The following is a 19,029-nucleotide window of genomic DNA, read 5'->3' as shown; positions in this document are numbered from 1 at the left end:
TCTAATCAAAATATATTAGTGTTTTACCTTACCCTAATTTTTTTTTTTTACAAATGTTATTTTTCTTCCAGTTTGACATCTGAGAATTTTTTGTAGCTCGTTGACAGAATTATCACCATGTGTTATTACTTTTCTATTATTTCTCTATTTTATTTTTCTCTGCACTGTTGGGAAGGGCAAACCTTTCACTGTTAGTCTACACCTGTTGTTTACGAAGCATGTGATAAATACAATTCGATTTGACACACACACCACACACACACACACACACACACACACACACACTGGAAGTTACAAAAAATAGAGGCCTGAACTTTAGAATGTAATCTATGGCAGAAGGTCCCAAGACCAGCTGATCACTGAGTGGGAGGTGAAAGCTTGGAGAAATGGGAGAGAAATATTTGGCCTCACCAGTTGATCTGATGGTCTCATTACACTAGAGTTGCTTTTCCCCACAATGATTTACTCTCTCTGCTATTGCTTTCTGCTAGCTCTGCTCTGCTCCACATCTGACATGGCAATGTTTATTTTTGTTTTTTAGAAACCAGTTAGATCAGATTCTGATTCCTGGCAGAGAATACATGGCGGCATGAGGACATTCAGTCATTCACAGTTAATGAGGAGAAGTTTTATATTGCAGTCTTTTAAGAGTTGACCTCACCCATGTTAGTGCATGGATGATTGTCATCTCTTTTCTAATGCTTTATTGGTCCGTCTCTGTCTATGTAAAACTGAGCGGAATGTTTTCTTTCATTCATAAGTATGTGATTCCGTCTTGATGACAGTTTGAGATATGGGATGTGACACAGACCGTGAAAGAGCTGTCGTTTTTTTGGATCTGTCTCTCCTAACATGATTTCAGCATCAACATGAACGCTGCAAATATTTTGTTACTTCTGTTACTGTTGTATGTGAGTATTTAATACTTTACCTTTCCTGACAGTTTAGAAATATTATGTTTTTTTATATATGTACACTTCAACTGCAATGCCGTTTTTACCTTGACTGAAGGCAGAAATGCCTTGAAACTATGTCAATCTTCTTTAATGTATTCTATTCCTCTTGAGATTATAAATGGCTATACACATACAGTACTTGAAAACTAACCAGGCACATGTTGAGGGGCTACATGGATTGCTTTGAGTCAATTCACTGCCACTTCAGTGAGATCTACTTCAGAATGTGACTTTATTTTCGATGTCCTTAGTTGATCTATTCTACACTCAAGGCATGCAATTCTGTTTGAGTGTACATTTGTGAGACAGCATGCAGTCCAGATAATGCTAATCAAATCTGTACTTGATATTTGGATAAGATCGGAATTGAATATACAGTATGTTATAGGCCTACATGTGTGGGGGTTTAATGCTTACCAATTATTAATGGTTTTAAATAATTCTTGACTAGTAACATATTGAGACCTCACCATGAGTGACCTAGACGCGGACATGTGCAGATACACACACACAAACACACGTAATGGAAAAGCAAATGTGATCCCTTAGGAACTGTGTGGGAATGTTTTCTAAAATGTATTGAACGAACCGTGGACATTTCCTACATAGTTTTACAGGTAGACTAGTATCTTTCTTTTAAAGGGAACATTTTCTCGATGCAGTTATACAGTACAGGTCAATGGATACCTTGTTCAATTATTTTGAGGGCTATAGCAGTGAAGTGAAAACTGTACATGGCTAACTAGTCGTTAACAGTTTGTTCCAGATCCCAGTAACCATTTAAAAATTAGGCTACCATTATGAAGCCGTTGTAAAACTGTTAGTGCAGATTCCAATTTGTTACATAAGTATTCACACCCCTGAGTCAATACATGTTAGAATCCCCTTTGACAGCGATTACAGCTGTGAGTCTTTCTGGGTAAGTCTTCTAGGAGCTTTGCACACCTGGATTGTACAATATTTGCTAGACAGCCATTTTCAAGTCTTACCATGGATTTTCAAGTCAATGTAAGTCAACTGTAGCTAGGCCACTCAGAAGCATTCAATGTCATCTTGGTAAGCAACTGAAATGTATATTTGGCCTTGTGTTTTAGGTTATTGTCCTGCAGAAAGGTGAATTTGTCTCCCAGTGTCTGTTGGAAAGCAGACTGAACAAGGTTTTCCTCTTGGATTTTGCCTGTGGTTAGCTTTATTCTGTTTATTTAGTCCCTGCCAATGACAAGCATACCTCTAACATGATGAGGCACCACCATGCCTGAAAATATGAAGGGTGGTACTCGGTGATGTGTTAGCAAACCTCCCTGGTCTTTGTGGTTGAATCTGTGTTTGAAATTCCCTGCTCGAATGAGGGACCATACCGATAATTGTATGTGTGGGTACAGAAATTAGGTAGTCATTCAAAAATCAGGTTAAACAATATTATTGCACACAGAGTGAGTCCATGCAACTTATTATGTGACTTACTAAGTATATTTCTACTCCTGAACTTATTTTGGCTTGCCATAATAAAAGGGTTGAATACTTATCGACTCAAGACATTTCAGCTTTTCATTTTTAATACATTTTTACACATTTCCTAAAACATAATTCCACTTTGACATTATGGGGTTTTGTGTGTAAACCAGTGAAACAAAATCTAAATTTAAAACATTTTAAATTCAGACTGAAACATAGCAAAATGCAGAAAAAGTCAGGGGTGTGATGAATACTTTCTGAAGGTGCTGTATGTATAGACTAGAGGGGAGGGAGGTCTGTGACAGCAGCAGCAGTCAGCTGAGCATTCTAATTAGGCTTGCTGTGCTGTTATGCAATTCCTCAAGTCCAGAGCTACAGTTGTGAGTGAGGTTGCAAAATTCCGTGACTTTCAATAAATTCCCTGGTTTTCCAGAAATCCTGTTTGGAGGTTTATGGATTTCCTGCTTATTCCCTGCTGATTCCCGGAATCCTCCAACCGGGATTTCGGGTAAACCAGGGAATTTATTAAATGTTCCCAGAATTCTGCAACCCAATATTAGGGAGCATTAATATGTTGCATTTTTTAAATATCTTTGTTGCTGCAGCGGTACATCATTAATGTGACAAACTCTCTTGCAGGGTGAAAGATTGTAAGTTAGTATGACTACGCCACATGTGAAACAGCCCTGACCTGCCCTGTAATAGACCCTTTAGACAGCGTCCTTAGAATGACTTCGTCCACCACAACCCCCAGAACCCCCCAGAGAGCTCAGTCCAACCCCAGAGGAGACCTTAATGCTGCAGCTGCCCTTCTACCCTCAGCTTCCTTTGTGCTCCAGCCTGTTCTTGTCCCCCACTTCCTCCAAAAAAGGACATTCATCTTACAGAACACAGCTGGCCCCCCAGCTATAAAATGAGGGCTTACCTTGCCCACTATCTAATCTGACCACCAGTCAGTGCCCGTCAAAAAGGGGGGGATAGAGGAGGAGTGGATGTTGCTTTGGCACAAACACAAACATCTGTAACCTCTTGTTGCCACATTTGCCACACTGTCATATCTGACCACCAGTGGAGGTAGAGGTGGTTAGAGAGCAGAGGGGGAGAGAAGGAGAGAGGAGAGGACAGGATAGGGGAGGAGAGTAGGGCACGGTAGAGAAGAGGTATGGATAAAGATGAGACTTATATTTTGGCCCACACCCAAACTCAGCCATGTGGGAGCTCACGTTGCTACCTTGTTATTGTGCTCTGCCATGCCTTCACATCACCCAGAGGAGCAAGTCATGGGGTCAGGCCAGCCACCCTGTCTGGGAGGGGAGGGTCACTCTGATAAGCTGCACACATGCTTCTGTAGAGTCCTCCTGCCTGCCAAATGAACTTAGTCAGGTGGGTACATTACATTAGCAGGAGTCATTGCATTACCTGAGGACAGGAGGGACACACTGTCGACTGCCTCTGATTAGAACCACAGCTAAATTAACCTTCAGATCTACCTACTGTCTGTTTGGTTATTCATCATAGCTAGGTAATACCACCATGACTAATATTATGTTTTTTAATCCTTAATGCAATGCATTTGTTGCCAGATTTGAACCAATTGTCAAAATTATTCAGATGATTAAAAAAGCCTATTTGCATCCCTAATCATAGAAAACTTACAGAGTAAATTAATATTTACATTCATTCATCAAATTGCTCACATGCACTTCATTTTTCTTCTCCTGCCTTTCCAGCCCAGTACATTGTGTGAGCAGCTCTCCCAGCTCTCCCTGCTTGCCCTGCTACAGAAATACTGTGAGGCTCTCTCCGCACTCTACAATGTCACAGGTAATGTAAAATATTACTGAAAGTGGGGAACACAATGAGTGTTTGTTCTTTACAGCATGTTAATGACTACTTTATTTATTGACTGAAGAATTAGAGTGATGCTCAGTCAGAGCACATACCCCAAAGTAGCTTTGTCACGCAACAAGACTGAGGTAACACTCATTGGTGAGCACAACAGGCTGATTGAATGACAAGCACTGCTTAAGCCAAGGCAGATCATTTAACTAGAGGATGTTTATTGGCATAATTAGCTAGTATTAATAATCACATCCACCTTCAGTGTTCTCAGTCATACCAATTAATATGCTTGAGCAGCACTTATGAGTGTTGGATGTCTGGGGTTTTACACAGACTTGGTTGTTCGTTTGCGAGCGTGAAATTAACCTAGCTTCATAATACGTGAGGAATGAGTCAGTGTTGCTGTAGCCAACTATTTTTGGGACATGGAAACATGTAAATACCAACAGCTCTATTGTGTCATAAACATTTTTTTCCCCGGAATATCGTAAATGAAGGAATACGGGAATAGTCTGACCTCCTAGCACAACATGTCAAATTATTTTCCAATGTATTTAGCCTGTTGGATGTGGATAAACATTTCAGCAAGATTTGGAGATGACAAAATAATGAATTACACGTGTGTTATGAGAGAATTCTTATTTTCTCTCCTCCACATGTAACCGGTGTGAAATGGCTAGCTAGTGTTGTGCTCTATCTGTGATGTCACTCGCTCTGAGACCTTGAAGTAATTGTTTGCCTTGCTCTGCAAGAGCTGATGCTTTTGTGGAGCGATAGGTAACAATGCTTTGTGGGAGGGAGTTGTTGATGTGTTAAGAGGATCCCTGGTTCAAGCCCAGGTTGGGGCGAGGAGAGGGACGGAAGTAACACTGTTACACACAGAGAGCATTAATCATCATTCCTGTTGACAGGATTATTTGAAAAAGGCATCTTCTGCTCCTGTATTCTCACTAGCATGTCAAACTAAAAGCTCCCTCTCCCTGCTTATTTTAGATCAAGTCTAAAACATAAGTTAGATGCATCGTGAAAAAACTAAACTTTGTCAGAGAGATTCTACAATCATGTATCTATTACAATAGAGACTTTTGTATTGGTCTGTATCCCCCCCACCCCACTAATTCTGCCACCGCTGCAAAAAAAAAATCCTAAGGGAAATATTATGTAGTATCTGACATGAAGCCAATTGATACAGAACAATGGCAATAACTCTTTCAGCTGCTTCTTCCTCATTCGTGCTGTGTTTCCTACCTGCATGATTCCGCAATCTGTTTTTCCAGCCCATTTTGCCCTTGCTCTGGGCAACACCTTACTGAGTGAGAATCTGCAGATTCTCTCTCTGTCCGCCGGGCCTAGAAGACTCAGTCTTTGTCAATCAGACAACTGAAGCAAATGTGTCTCTTTGAACCAGCACAAAGAACGTCAGGAACTGGGCTTGCAGATAAAGTATGACAGTCAGTGTTTAAAATTAGGTCAGACAAGTTGACTCCAGAAGGAAGAACATATTATTAAATTGCTGGTTTCTTTTGTTATCCTCAAATGGTCCACACTTCTCACTGTTATGATGACATATAAAGAGTTACCAGGAAGACCTGTTATGATGATAAACTATATAAAGTTACCAGAAACTCAACACATTCAATTCACCTGGTTTAGATGGTCCATGGCGCCAGTAGATGAAATCTAGGTCTTCTCTCATCTGTTAAGGATCGGACCCTTTTTTCCCCAAATTGACATACCCAAATCTAAATTCCTGTAGCAAGGATATGCATATTCTTGATACCATTTGAAAGTAAACACTTTGTAGTTTGTGGAAATGTGAAATTAATGTAGGATAATATAACACACTAGATCTGGTGTTTTTTTTGTTTTGTTTTTCCATCATGTTTGAAATGCAAGAGAAAGGCTACAATGTATTATTCCAGTTTAGGCGCAATTTAGATTTTGTTCACTGACTGATCCAATGAATCATTGTATTTCTGTTCAAAGTTTTGTATCAAGTCTGCCCAAATGAGTCTAATTGGTTTACTAACAAGAATTTAAGCTTACTGCCCATATCAGATATGTCTACGTTCTTGGAAATGTTATTGTTACTGTTACTTACAACTTCATGCTAATCACATTAGTGCACGTTAGCTCAACGGGGGGGGGGGGGGGGGGGGGTGGCACCGATCCCGTAGAGGTTCCTTAATTTACCAGACATTATGGGCCAATGCATTCTTCATCTGAAATATATGATGAGAGGTGAAAGCTGTGCAGGACTGATTCACAACCTTACGGTCTCAAGGCGGCTCTGGGATCCATCGGTCTCCTATATTTGCAAGTATTTTGATCCAACTTTGCAACCCTGATGTAATGTCTCTCATCTTCACTTCAAGGCTTTTGAAGCATAAAACCCAGAAGGGTTTACCTTTACCTTTCCTCAGCAGAGAGAATGCGTATTTTATTGGACATGCACAGACTACACTAAGATGCACAGAGTTGATGACTGCAGGTCTAGCCTATTGTCCCAAAGTATACAGAGCACCACAGGCTATTTGTTTAAAATCCTTTTTAGGCGAAAGATATTAAAAACAAATTATTGTTCCTTCAACATGCTCTTAGAAAAGCAATCAAAGGCATTGCTATTAGTTTTATTCAAACTGAAATAGAATTGTCTTATACCACAGCCACTTTATTTTTATAAAGCCATATCAGTCAATATTCATAAACCTTTACGGTTCTGCATTCAGGGAATAACCCTGAAAAACTCTAATTAATGATCACTTGGCAGTTTTGTTTAAATCAGTTATTAATACATTTTCAAGTTCATAACTGTGCACTCTCCTCAAACAATAGCATGGTATTCTTGCTATTGTAAATTGCTACTGCATGCTACTGTAAATTGGACAGTGCAGTTAGATTAAAGACTTACTTTCAACCAGTCTGAACATTTCACAGCAGAACCACAGGCGATATAGCATGACAGCCAATATGTGAATACTGTGCCTAAGGCCTATAAATTGGATGTGCAGGGACGACAATCAATGTTATTTACAGACTTGTTTACTTATCTGCTTCCCCCATTAGCCTAATGGAATATGGAGCATAACAAGTAAATTAATAATGATCATCATCATCATGATGGTGATAATGATATCTAGTCTAATTCCATAGCTGGTAGCCTGCTCTGGGGGAATACATTAACATTTAGGTGGTGCTATTAATAGACATGGGCAATTAAAACTTCCTCCACTAGGCTACTCTGTGCTGAAGTTGACACTCACAGAGCTGGGTTGGGGGACGAATGGACGTGTATGTTTCAGATCTCCTAATACGTGTCTAGACTGCATATTACAGTAAATGAGATGGAACAGTAATTGTATGTGCGAGTCCAGTGCAAAACTGAGAGAACTCTCTCATTTAGATAAAGGTCATGAGTCTAATTGAACAAATAAACAGATAGATCATCAGTCTGTGATGACATGATGGTGATACATATGTAATACAGAAAGCATTGGAGAAAGTGTTCCTACAGGACATTTATCATAAGCTTCATCAAAAGCTATATAAACATTTATTTCAAACGTGACATCTTCAAAAGTTTGTTTGACACATTTTCCATGCAATTTCACAACCGTTTAATGTTAATTTCTTTATCAACCTAACAGGTTCTTTTCACCCACACAAAATAGATAGGTCGACTTAAAAATACATTGAAATAAACACTTTTGCCTGCAGTCAGAACTTTAGATGGATAACGCAAATTATATTAGGGAATTCTGAATCTCACAACGGTGCTTGGCATATGTCATGTACTGTCATGTTGTGTCTTGTCTCTGTCCTTTCCCTTCACCCTGTCTCCCTCTGCTGGTCGTTGTTAGGTTACCTTTTCTCCCCCAATTTCCACCAGCTGTGCCTTGTCTCCTCCTAACCACCTCGTCACCCCGTTTCCCACCTGTTCCCTTTTTCCCTCTGATTAGGTCCCTATATCTCTCTCTGTTTTTGTTCCTGTCCTTGTCGGATTCTTGTTTGTTGTGTTTCATGCCTGAACCAGACTGTCGTCATGTTTGCTGTAACCTTGTCTTGTCCTGTCGGAATCTGCCGGTCCGTCTGAGCCTACCTATGTTTGGTAATTAAAGAAGCTCTGTTTAAGTTAATTCGCTTTTGGGTCCTCATTCACGCACCGTAACAGAAGAATCCGACCAAGAATGGACCCAGCGACTTCGGATCCTCTCCACTCAGCCGTCGGGATCCAGGGAGCGATGCTAGGCAGACACGAGCAGGAAGTGTCTGCTGCTCGACATGCCGTTGAGACCCTGGCCACCCAAGTCTCCAACCTCACAGAACAGGTTCACCATCTCCGCCTCGATCCACCGGCCACTTCCAGGGCTTTCGAATCTCCGGAGCCCAGAATCAATAACCCGCCGTGTTACTCTGGGGAGCCCACTGAATGCCGCTCGTTCCTTGTGTTTTCTCTCCAGCCCAACACTTACTCCAGGAGCACTGCTCGTGTCGCCTACGTCATATCTCTCCTTATTGGACGGGCTCGTGAGTGGGGCACGGCAATCTGGGAGGCAAGGGCTGAGTGTACTAACCAGTATCAGGACTTTAAGGAGGAGATGATACGGGTTTTTGATCGATCTGTTTTTGGGGAGGAGGCTTCCAGGGCCCTGTCTTCCCTATGTCAAGGCAATCGATCCATAACAGACTACTCTATTGAGTTTCGCACTCTTGCTGTCTCCAGTGGCTGGAACGAGCCGGCCTTGCTCGCTCGTCTTCTGGAGGGTCTCCGCGCAGAGGTAAAGGATGAGATTCTCTCCCGGGAGGTTCCTTCCAGCGTGGATTCCTTGATTGAACTCGCTATTCGCATTGAGCGACGGGTTGATCTTCGTCACCGAGCTCGTGGAAAGGAGCTCGCGCTCTCCGTCGCCCCCCTCTCCGCATCACTACCATCTTCCTCTGCCGGCTCGGGTGCTGAGCCCATGCAGCTGGGAGGTATCCGCATCTCGACTAAGGAGAGGGAACGGAGAATCACCAACCGCCTCTGTCTCTATTGCGGTTCCGCTGGTCATTTTGTCACTTCATGTCCAGTAAAAGGCCAGAGCTCGTCAGTAAGCGGAGGGCTACTGGTGAGCGCTACTACTCCTGTCTCTCCTTCAAGATCCTGCACTACCTTGTCGGTCCATCTACGCTGGACCGGTTCGTCAGCTTCCTGCAGTGCCTTAATAGACTCTGGGGCGGAGGGCTGTTTTATGGACGAGACCTGGGCTCGGGAACATGACATTCCTCTCAGACAGTTAAAGGAGCCCACGGCCTTGTTCGCCCTGGATGGTAGTCCTCTCCCCAGGATTCAGCGTGAGACGCTACCTTTAACCCTCACTGTTTCTGGTAATCATAGTGAAACCATTTCTTTTTTAATTTTTCGTTCACCTTTTACACCTGTTGTTTTGGGCCATCCCTGGCTAGTTTGTCATAATCCTTCCATTAATTGGTCTAGTAATTCTATCCTCTCCTGGAACGTCTCTTGTCATGTGAAATGTTTAATGTCTGCTATCCCTCCTGTTTCCTCTGTCTCTTCTTCACAGGAGGAGCCTGGTGATTTGACAGGGGTGCCGGAGGAATATCACGATCTGCGCACGGTGTTCAGTCGGTCCAGGGCCACCTCTCTTCCTCCACACCGGTCGTATGATTGTAGTATTGATCTCCTTCCGGGAACCACCCCCCCCCGGGGTAGACTATACTCTCTGTCGGCTCCCGAACGTAAGGCTCTCGAAGATTATTTGTCTGTAGCTCTTGACGCCGGTACCATAGTCCCCTCCTCCTCTCCCGCCGGAGCGGGGTTTTTTTTTGTCAAGAAGAAGGACGGGTCTCTGCGTCCCTGCATAGATTATCGAGGGCTGAATGACATAACAGTGAAGAATCGTTATCCGCTTCCTCTTATGTCTTCAGCCTTCGAGATCCTGCAGGGAGCCAGGTTTTTCACTAAGTTGGACCTTCGTAACGCTTACCATCTCGTGCGCATCAGGGAGGGGGACGAGTGGAAGACGGCGTTTAACACTCCGTTAGGGCACTTTGAATACCGGGTTCTTCCTTTCGGCCTCGCTAACGCTCCAGCTGTCTTTCAGGCATTAGTCAATGATGTCCTGAGAGACATGCTGAACATCTTTGTTTTCGTTTACCTTGACGATATCCTGATTTTTTCACCGTCACTCCAGATTCATGTTCAGCACGTTCGACGTGTCCTCCAGCGCCTTTTAGAGAATTGTCTTTTTGTGAAGGCTGAGAAGTGCACTTTTCATGCCTCCTCCGTCACATTTCTCGGTTCTGTTATTTCCGCTGAAGGCATTAAGATGGATCCCGCTAAAGTCCAAGCTGTCATTGATTGGCCCGTCCCTAAGTCACGCGTCGAGCTTCAGCGCTTTCTCGGCTTCGCGAACTTCTATCGTCGTTTCATCCGTAATTTCGGTCAGGTGGCAGCTCCTCTCACAGCCCTTACTTCTGTCAAGACGTGCTTTGAGTGGTCCGTTTCCGCCCAGGGAGCTTTTGATCTCCTCAAGAATCGTTTTACATCCGCTCCTATCCTTGTTACACCTGACGTCTCTAGACAGTTCGTTGTCGAGGTTGACGCGTCAGAGGTGGGCGTGGGAGCCATTCTTTCTCAGCGCTCCCTCTCTGACGACAAGGTCCACCCATGCGCGTATTTTTCTCATCGCCTGTCGCCGTCGGAACGTAACTATGATGTGGGTAACCGCGAACTGCTCGCCATCCGGTTAGCCCTAGGCGAATGGCGACAGTGGTTGGAGGGGGCGACCGTTCCTTTTGTCGTTTGGACTGACCATAGGAACCTTGAGTACATCCGTTCTGCCAAACGACTTAATGCGCGTCAGGCGCGTTGGGCGCTGTTTTTCGCTCGTTTCGAGTTCGTGATTTCTTATCGTCCGGGCTCTAAGAACACCAAGCCTGATGCTTTGTCTCGTCTCTTCAGTTCTTCAGTAGCCTCCACTGACCCCGAGGGGATTCTCCCTGAGGGGCGTGTTGTCGGGTTGACTGTCTGGGGAATTGAGAGGCAGGTAAAACAAGCGCTCACTCACACTCCGTCGCCGCGCGCTTGTCCTAGGAACCTTCTTTTCGTTCCCGTTCCTACTCGTCTGGCCGTTCTTCAGTGGGCTCACTCTGCCAAGTTAGCCGGCCACCCTGGCGTTCGGGGTACGCTTGCTTCCATTCGCCAGCGTTTTTGGTGGCCCACCCGGGAGCATGACACGCGTCGTTTCGTGGCTGCTTGTTCGGTCTGCGCGCAGACTAAGTCCGGTAACTCTCCACCTGCCGGCCGTCTCAGGCCGCTTCCTATTCCCTCTCGACCGTGGTCTCACATCGCCTTAGATTTTGTCACCGGACTGCCTTCGTCAGCGGGGAAGACTGTTATTCTTACGGTTGTCGATAGGTTCTCTAAGGCGGCTCATTTCATTCCCCTTGCTAAGCTTCCTTCTGCTAAAGAGACGGCACAAATCATCATCGAGAATGTTTTCAGAATTCATGGCCTTCCGTCAGACGTCGTTTCGGACAGAGGTCCGCAATTCACGTCTCAATTTTGGAGGGAGTTTTGCCGTTTGATTGGGGCTTCCGTCAGTCTCTCTTCCGGCTTTCACCCCCAGTCTAACGGTCAAGCAGAACGGGCCAATCAGACTATTGGTCGCATCTTACGCAGTCTTTCTTTTCGCAACCCTGCGTCTTGGTCAGAACAGCTCCCCTGGGCAGAATACGCCCACAACTCGCTTCCTTCGTCTGCGACCGGGCTATCTCCTTTTCAGAGTAGCCTCGGGTACCAGCCTCCGCTGTTCTCATCTCAGTTCGCCGAGTCCAGCGTCCCCTCCGCTCAGGCTTTTGTCCAACGTTGCGAGCGCACCTGGAAGAGGGTCAGGTCTGCACTTTGCCGTTATAGGACGCAGACTGTGAGGGCTGCTAATAAGCGTAGAACTAAGAGTCCTAGATATTGTCGCGGTCAGAGAGTTTGGCTCTCCACTCAGAACCTTCCCCTTAAGACGGCTTCTCGCAAGTTGACCCCGCGGTTCATTGGTCCGTTCCGTATTTCTCGGGCCCCCGCTCGTCTTCCCCCCCCCCCCCCATCCTTGTCGAGGGCGCACCCATCTACAGGGTCCGTAGAATTTTGGACATGCGTCCTCGGGGCCGTGGTCACCAGTACCTCGTAGATTGGGAGGGGTACGGTCCTGAGGAGAGGAGTTGGGTTCCCTCTCGGGACGTGCTGGACCGTGCGCTGATCGAGGATTTCCTCCGTTGCCGCCAGGTTTCCTCCTCGAGTGCGCCAGGAGGCGCTCGGTGAGTGGGGGGGTACTGTCATGTACTGTCATGTTGTGTCTTGTCTCTGTCCTTTCCCTTCACCCTGTCTCCCTCTGCTGGTCGTTGTTAGGTTACCTTTTCTCCCCCAATTTCCACCAGCTGTGCCTTGTCTCCTCCTAACCACCTCGTCACCCCGTTTCCCACCTGTTCCCTTTTTCCCTCTGATTAGGTCCCTATATCTCTCTCTGTTTTTGTTCCTGTCCTTGTCGGATTCTTGTTTGTTGTGTTTCATGCCTGAACCAGACTGTCGTCATGTTTGCTGTAACCTTGTCTTGTCCTGTCGGAATCTGCCGGTCCGTCTGAGCCTACCTATGTTTGGTAATTAAAGAAGCTCTGTTTAAGTTAATTCGCTTTTGGGTCCTCATTCACGCACCGTAACAGCATAACTCAGAGGTATGGAAAACCTAATCTGATAGTAATCTGACTAACTGTTACAAAAATGATCTTATCTTTAAATAAAATAAGAGATTAGTCAGAAAGGGTCCCTTTGGGGGGATTCTGAGAGGAAAACAGACTGTAGTTAGTTTAAAACCATTTTCTTGAATGAATCTGTGTTTTGGATTTAAACATATAAATAGAATATAGATATTTATATATTCTCTAGGCTACATGCCACTGAAAACTATTTAAGGTAACATTTATGTCACCCACATCATGTCTGGGATGTATCCATAACCTGTTTCAATGCCCCCTTTTCCCTCCCTCCTGCTCCTTCCCTCTCCCCCCCTCATATTTACCTAAAGAAAATACCTTTAATCTTTTTACTAAAAGGTTTATGAAAAAAAACTATAAAATATCGTTTCCAACAGTGCTTCCATCAGAACATTGGATCAGCCACTGCTAACAGATTGGTATTTTCAAAGTTGGACGCATTTGTCTCAATAGCTCACTGACACCGGCTGTCATGAGACATAGCAGATGGGTAGTGTGTAAAAGACATCGTCTTTCGGTATTAATTTAACAAACTTTTATAATTTGTGCATAATTCCATAGAAAGATTATGAATTTGTGCTAGTAGGCTGAAGCTCACTGCATCGATCGGATTGTACAGGGAGAGGAGGAGATAGAAGGAAACTCTCGAGTAGCCTAAGTGGAGTCAGAATTCCGAGTGCGTCAATTGGACGAGCAGCTTTCCACGGGTTTGAAACGGGCGCACTATTTCTTGGCATTCTATTTTGGATGAAACACATGCACGTAGTAGGCAACGTGTTAGGAGCCTTTCGGACTTCAAGCCTAGCTCTTTGATTTAACGTATCAATTGAACCATGGATGCTACGATTTACCAAATCATCTTTGGGGAGTTTGGGGACCCAAACTGTAGTTTGATGGATGCCTTTCAAGACACTTTCTACGAAAACGCATCGTTCTCTTTGATGGATTTTGACGGTACGAGTTGGGGGGATTTTGACACTGTCATCAATGGTTAATGCTTTCCCTTGAAGTCTTGGGCAATTAATTATCATTATTTAAACGCCTTTTTGTTTATTTAAAGGTTTGTATTGCAATGCCACAACTGATGAGATTGGAACATGTTGGCCAAGGAGCAACACCGGACGGATGATGGAGAGACCCTGTCCAGAGTACATCAACGGGGTAAAGTACAACACCACAAGTAAGATATTAAACCATTTAAATATTTTTTTTTATTTTTTCACCGTGCATCTTTACACTGTTAACATTGGCTACATAGTGGTGATTGTCCCTGTCCATGCGTAATTGGTTGGCAATACTTATTTAGCCGTAATGTTCTGATTATTAATTGAAGGGGAAACTGTAAACTGTGCAATCGGAGCCAATCTTCTAATATTGGATACAGTAATAATATCATATTCAGTTTGCGGGTGGGTTGCTGTAATGGAGCCAAAGACTCAAGTGCCATTTTTAAACTCGAATAAATTATTAATTAATGCAGTGTTTGCAGCCACTTGCTCTCAGATATTAGCTGAAATGTGTTTCTTCTACCAAGATGTGTGACGATACAATACATTTTTATTTGAGCGAATATTTTTTTTTCGAATATTGAACACTGTTTGTAAGCAATTTGTCCAGTTATGTAAGAACCATTCTGTTATGACACATGATCATCAATGTCAAAATAAGACACACTATCTCTCCTGTCTGTTTTGGCCTTGTGTCCTTCCCTGTGCTGTTGGTGGACTCACTCACTCTTCATCACCATACCTCTCCAGATGAATTAGACCACATTGGTGAGCAGCAACACCCTGCTGATTGATAATATAGAGAAACACCTGTGTCACCCAATGCATCAGTCAGCATCCAGGAAAGTAGTTGATGAGATTATACAATAACAACCTCTGATTAATAAATACTAACAGGTGTCAATATGAAAACAATAGATCACAGATGATGGTTGACCAGCCAACTCTTTTGAGAAATTTTAACATACAATTAATTGTCCAGTAGATCTTGTGCTAGCTCAGCAATCTAATGCCTAAGCTTGAACCCAGCAGGTTCACACAGGAGACAGAGGTTTGAATCCAGTCGGCCATTTAGCATAAATAAAAATACAGGGTATTAAACTGATCCAAAGTGAAATGTTTAGCTTTTTGTTAGTAATTGGCACTGATATGGAAATTCAATATGTTGGCTATCATAGCGGGATAGGTTGACTGATTTGATAATTTCAGGATATACACAGACAATGAGTTTGCCTCTCACATTCAAATGTGATTTAACAGAAGCCCTATGTCCACACTAAATCAAATTAAATGTTATTTGTCACATACACATGGTTAGAAGATGTTAATGCGAGTGTAGCGAAATGCTTGTGCTTCTAGTTCCGACAATGCAGTAATAACCAACAAGTAATCTAAACTAACAATTTCACAACAGCTACCTTATACACACAAGTGTAAGGGGATGAAGAATATGTACATAAAGATATATGAATGAGTGATGGTACCGAACGGCATAGGCAAGATGCGGTAGATGGTATCGAGTACAGTATATACATATGAGATGAGTAATGTAGGGTATGTAAACATTATATTAAGTGGCATTGTTTAAAGTGGCTAGTGATACATTTTGTACATGTATGGCAGCAGCCACTCAATGTTAGTGGTGGCTGTTGAACAGTCTGATGGCCTTGAGATAGAAGCTGTTTTTCAGTCTCTCGGTCACTGCTTTGATGCACCTGTACTGACCTCGCCTTCTGGATGATAGCGGGGTGAACAGGCAGTGTGTAACGGCTTTCTTCCGTCGAAGGAGAGGAGGACCAAAATGCAGTGTAGTTCGTGTTCAACATGTGTAATAAAAGACGATAACGTGAACACTACACAAATACAAACGTGGCAAAACCCGAAACAGTCCTATCTGGTGCAGAGAACACAAAGACAGGAAACAACCACCCACAAACCCCGACACAAAACAAGCTACCTAAATATGGTTCCCAATCAGAGACAATGACTAACACCTGCCTCTGATTGAGAACCATATCAGGCCATACATAGAAACGGACAAACTAGACACACAACATAGAATGCCCACCCAGTTCACGTCCTGACCAACACTAAAACAAGGAAAACACAAAAGAACTATGGTTAGAACCTGACCCAGTGGCTCGGGAGGTTGTTGTCCTTGATGATCTTTATGGCCTTCCTGTGACATCGGGTCAAAGCCAGCACTATAATGTTAGCCCAAGTTAAAGGGACAAGACACTGGTTAGCAATGAAACAATTGCTAAAGCAGCTAAATGAACAACATGGAAACAAGAGATCAGCTAAAATGACAAATCGATGGTCAGAAACGTCTCAAGTCCGTGGAATAAACTGTTTGTTATTGTTGAAAGTTTGTGCAGTGTTGCTTGCATCATTTGCATTATATCTGCTCAGTGCCAACTGAGTTTCAATACGCCAACATCCAAGGCAGCACATTATTCACTCCCATAGCGCTAACATATAAGGTACTTTAGATAAGCATAATAGGGACATTGCGTTTGCTGAAAGCTTGGTTTCACATGAATGGTTTAAAAAGTAGCAGTTAGGTAGGACAACACATTAATCTGCTGTAAATGGTTTGGAATAATTGTGCTATCAACTTTGCCATAAATATTAAAAAAAGTTCCTATTTTCAATGCTTTGAAAAACAGGCAGTATAATGTAATTCACTCATTTACACCTGAACATTTCAGTAAGGATAATCAATAGATATTTTGCTCGTCACTGAGATATTATGAGTTATGTTTAGTTATGAGGAATATATGTGTGGAATCCCAGTGGTCTGGATAAGAAGTGTTTCTTCCACAATTCTTCAGGGCTTATTTAAAAATGTTATGTTCGAAAAAGCAGCAAACTCTGCAAAATGTAAAATACTAGTCAAATTTTACATGAAATCTCTGGTAATATTGAGAGAGTTCATGTCTTAACATTTGTTAGGCCTTTAAAAGCTTCTGGGCAGGGAGAGATGTGGTGTGTTAGGATTTTTTTTTTTAATGAAAAAACAGCCAGTGAAGGACATAGGGGTGTATGAAATGTACTCCTCAGCCTGAAGCGTCCCCACTTTTCGCATGGTGTCGACTGATAAAACGCTTCAGGAGGGTGGTCACGTGTGCTTGTGTGCTTGTGAACTCACTACTGAGTTCCAAACTGCCTCTGGAAGCAACTTCAGCACAATAACTGTTAATCGGGAGCTTCATGAAATGGGTTTCCATGGCCTGAGCAGCCGCACACAAGCCTAACGTGTTGATCACACCGACAGCGTCATTGCGCAAAATGTTACGGAGCATAATCTGGATATGTGTGCAACAAAATTTTAACATTCAACTGCTATCATTTCTATTAAGCCATTTACACATACAGTTTGGCGCATACATTCGATAAATCCAAAGTATGCATCACACAAATCGCACTGCAACTGCCTCTGCCTCTGCAACGCAATGCTCCAAGGCAAATGCAGTGTTCGGTTGGAAATGAATGAATTCCTGGTGTACCAAAATGCAATGACGCTGTCGGTGTGATTGAGGTGTGGGATCACTATGCGCAATGCCAAGCATCAGCTGGAGTGGTGTAAATCTCGCCGCCAATGGACTCTGGAGCAGTGGAACACGTTCTCTGGAGTGATGAATCACGCTTCATCCTCTGGTAGTCCGAAGGATGAATCTGTGTTTGGCAGATGCTAGAAGAACGCTACCTGCCCATATGCATAGTACCAACTATAACGTTTGGTGGAGGAGGAATAATGGTCTGGGGCTGTTTTTCATGGTTCGGGCTAGGCCACTTAGTTTCAGTGACGAGAAATCTTAATGCTACAGCATACAATGACATTCTAGACGGTTCTGTGCTTCCAACTTTGTGGCAACAGTTTGGGGAAGGCCCTTTCCTGTTTCAGCATGACAATGCCCCCATGTACAAAGCAAGGTCCATACAGAAAGGAAGAACTTGACTGGCCTGCACAGAGCCCTGACCTCAACCCCATCGAACACCTTTGAGATTAATTGGAACACCGACTGCGAGCCAAGCCTAATCGCCCAACATCAGTTCCCGACCTCCTCAATTCTCTTGTGGCTGAATGGAAGCAAGTCCCCACAGTAATGTTCCATCATCTAGTGGAAAGCCTTCCCAGAAGAGTGGAGGCTGTTATGGCAGCAAAGGGGGAACAACTCCATATTAATGCCCATGATTTCAAATCAAATTCAAATCAAATTGCATTTGTCACATATTCTGAATACAACAGGCATTACCGTGAAATGCTTATTTACAAGCCCTTAACCAACAATGCAGTTCAAGAAACAGAGTTAAGAAAAGATTTACTAAATAAACTAAAGTAAAAAATAAAATGTAACACAATAGAATACCAATAGCGAGGCTATATAAAGGGTACCGAGTCAATGTGTGGGGTTACAGGTTAGTCAAGGTAATTAGGGGAAGGTAGGGTTAAAGTGACTATGCATTTTGGAATGAGATGTTCAGAGAGCAGGTGTCCACATACTTTTGGTCATTTAGTGTATCTTGAGAGTCCTAGCAATACAGACAGTCAAGCTCAGAGACGATGGGGAACAAAATCAGCATGTGTAGATCAATGTATTTCACAGATTCATGTTAAGCGTGCTAGACAGGCCGTTATACTCAGTGAACCCAGCACGGGGTCATATGGGCCCTGAGCCAACTGAGCTGCCATAATGTGGTTATCCTGACCACATGGTGTCATACAATTTTTCATACAGGGGTCATACCTCTTTCCAGTATCCACAACCACTTACTTCTCTGGAATACACCCTAGAGACTTACACCAGAAGTGTAGTGGAAGGCAAATGCAAATCCACCTTTTGCAGAAAAATTTATTAAAAATGAATATAGAGAGCGTTTGTAATGGGTGCGTGTTGGTGGCAGGGAAATCAAGCGCAGGAGAACGAACTTGGTATAAACAGAGTCGTTTAATAAGTGCTCATAAAACAAAAAAAAATATATACAAAAAATAATAAAAA

The 19,029-nt window shown here is 43.3% G+C and overlaps 1 protein-coding gene across 2 annotated transcripts in view; it reads left to right on the top strand.

Annotated features, from left to right (window-relative positions):
* The first annotated feature begins 331 nt into the window (after nt 1–331).
* LOC110530497 (corticotropin-releasing hormone receptor 2) overlaps nt 332–19,029 on the top strand; it is a 68,760-nt gene continuing 50,062 nt past the window's right edge. Inside the window, exons 1-3 of one of the 2 annotated variants that reach the window (XM_021613636.3) lie at nt 332–911; nt 4,142–4,235; nt 14,080–14,199. In XM_021613636.3, coding sequence (XP_021469311.2) covers nt 870–911; nt 4,142–4,235; nt 14,080–14,199 — 256 coding nt within the window. In that variant the 5' untranslated portion in view covers nt 332–869. Of the gene's footprint in view, nt 912–4,141; nt 4,236–13,685; nt 13,974–14,079; nt 14,200–19,029 lie in introns of those variants that run through there. The other variant, XM_021613637.3, reaches the window with a different exon arrangement.

Source organism: Oncorhynchus mykiss, chromosome 8 (assembly GCF_057628025.1).
Source record: "Oncorhynchus mykiss isolate SJ-2025 chromosome 8, ASM5762802v1, whole genome shotgun sequence".
Taxonomy (NCBI): Eukaryota; Metazoa; Chordata; class Actinopteri; order Salmoniformes; family Salmonidae; genus Oncorhynchus; species Oncorhynchus mykiss.
This window is presented reverse-complemented; position numbering and strand designations above follow the sequence as displayed.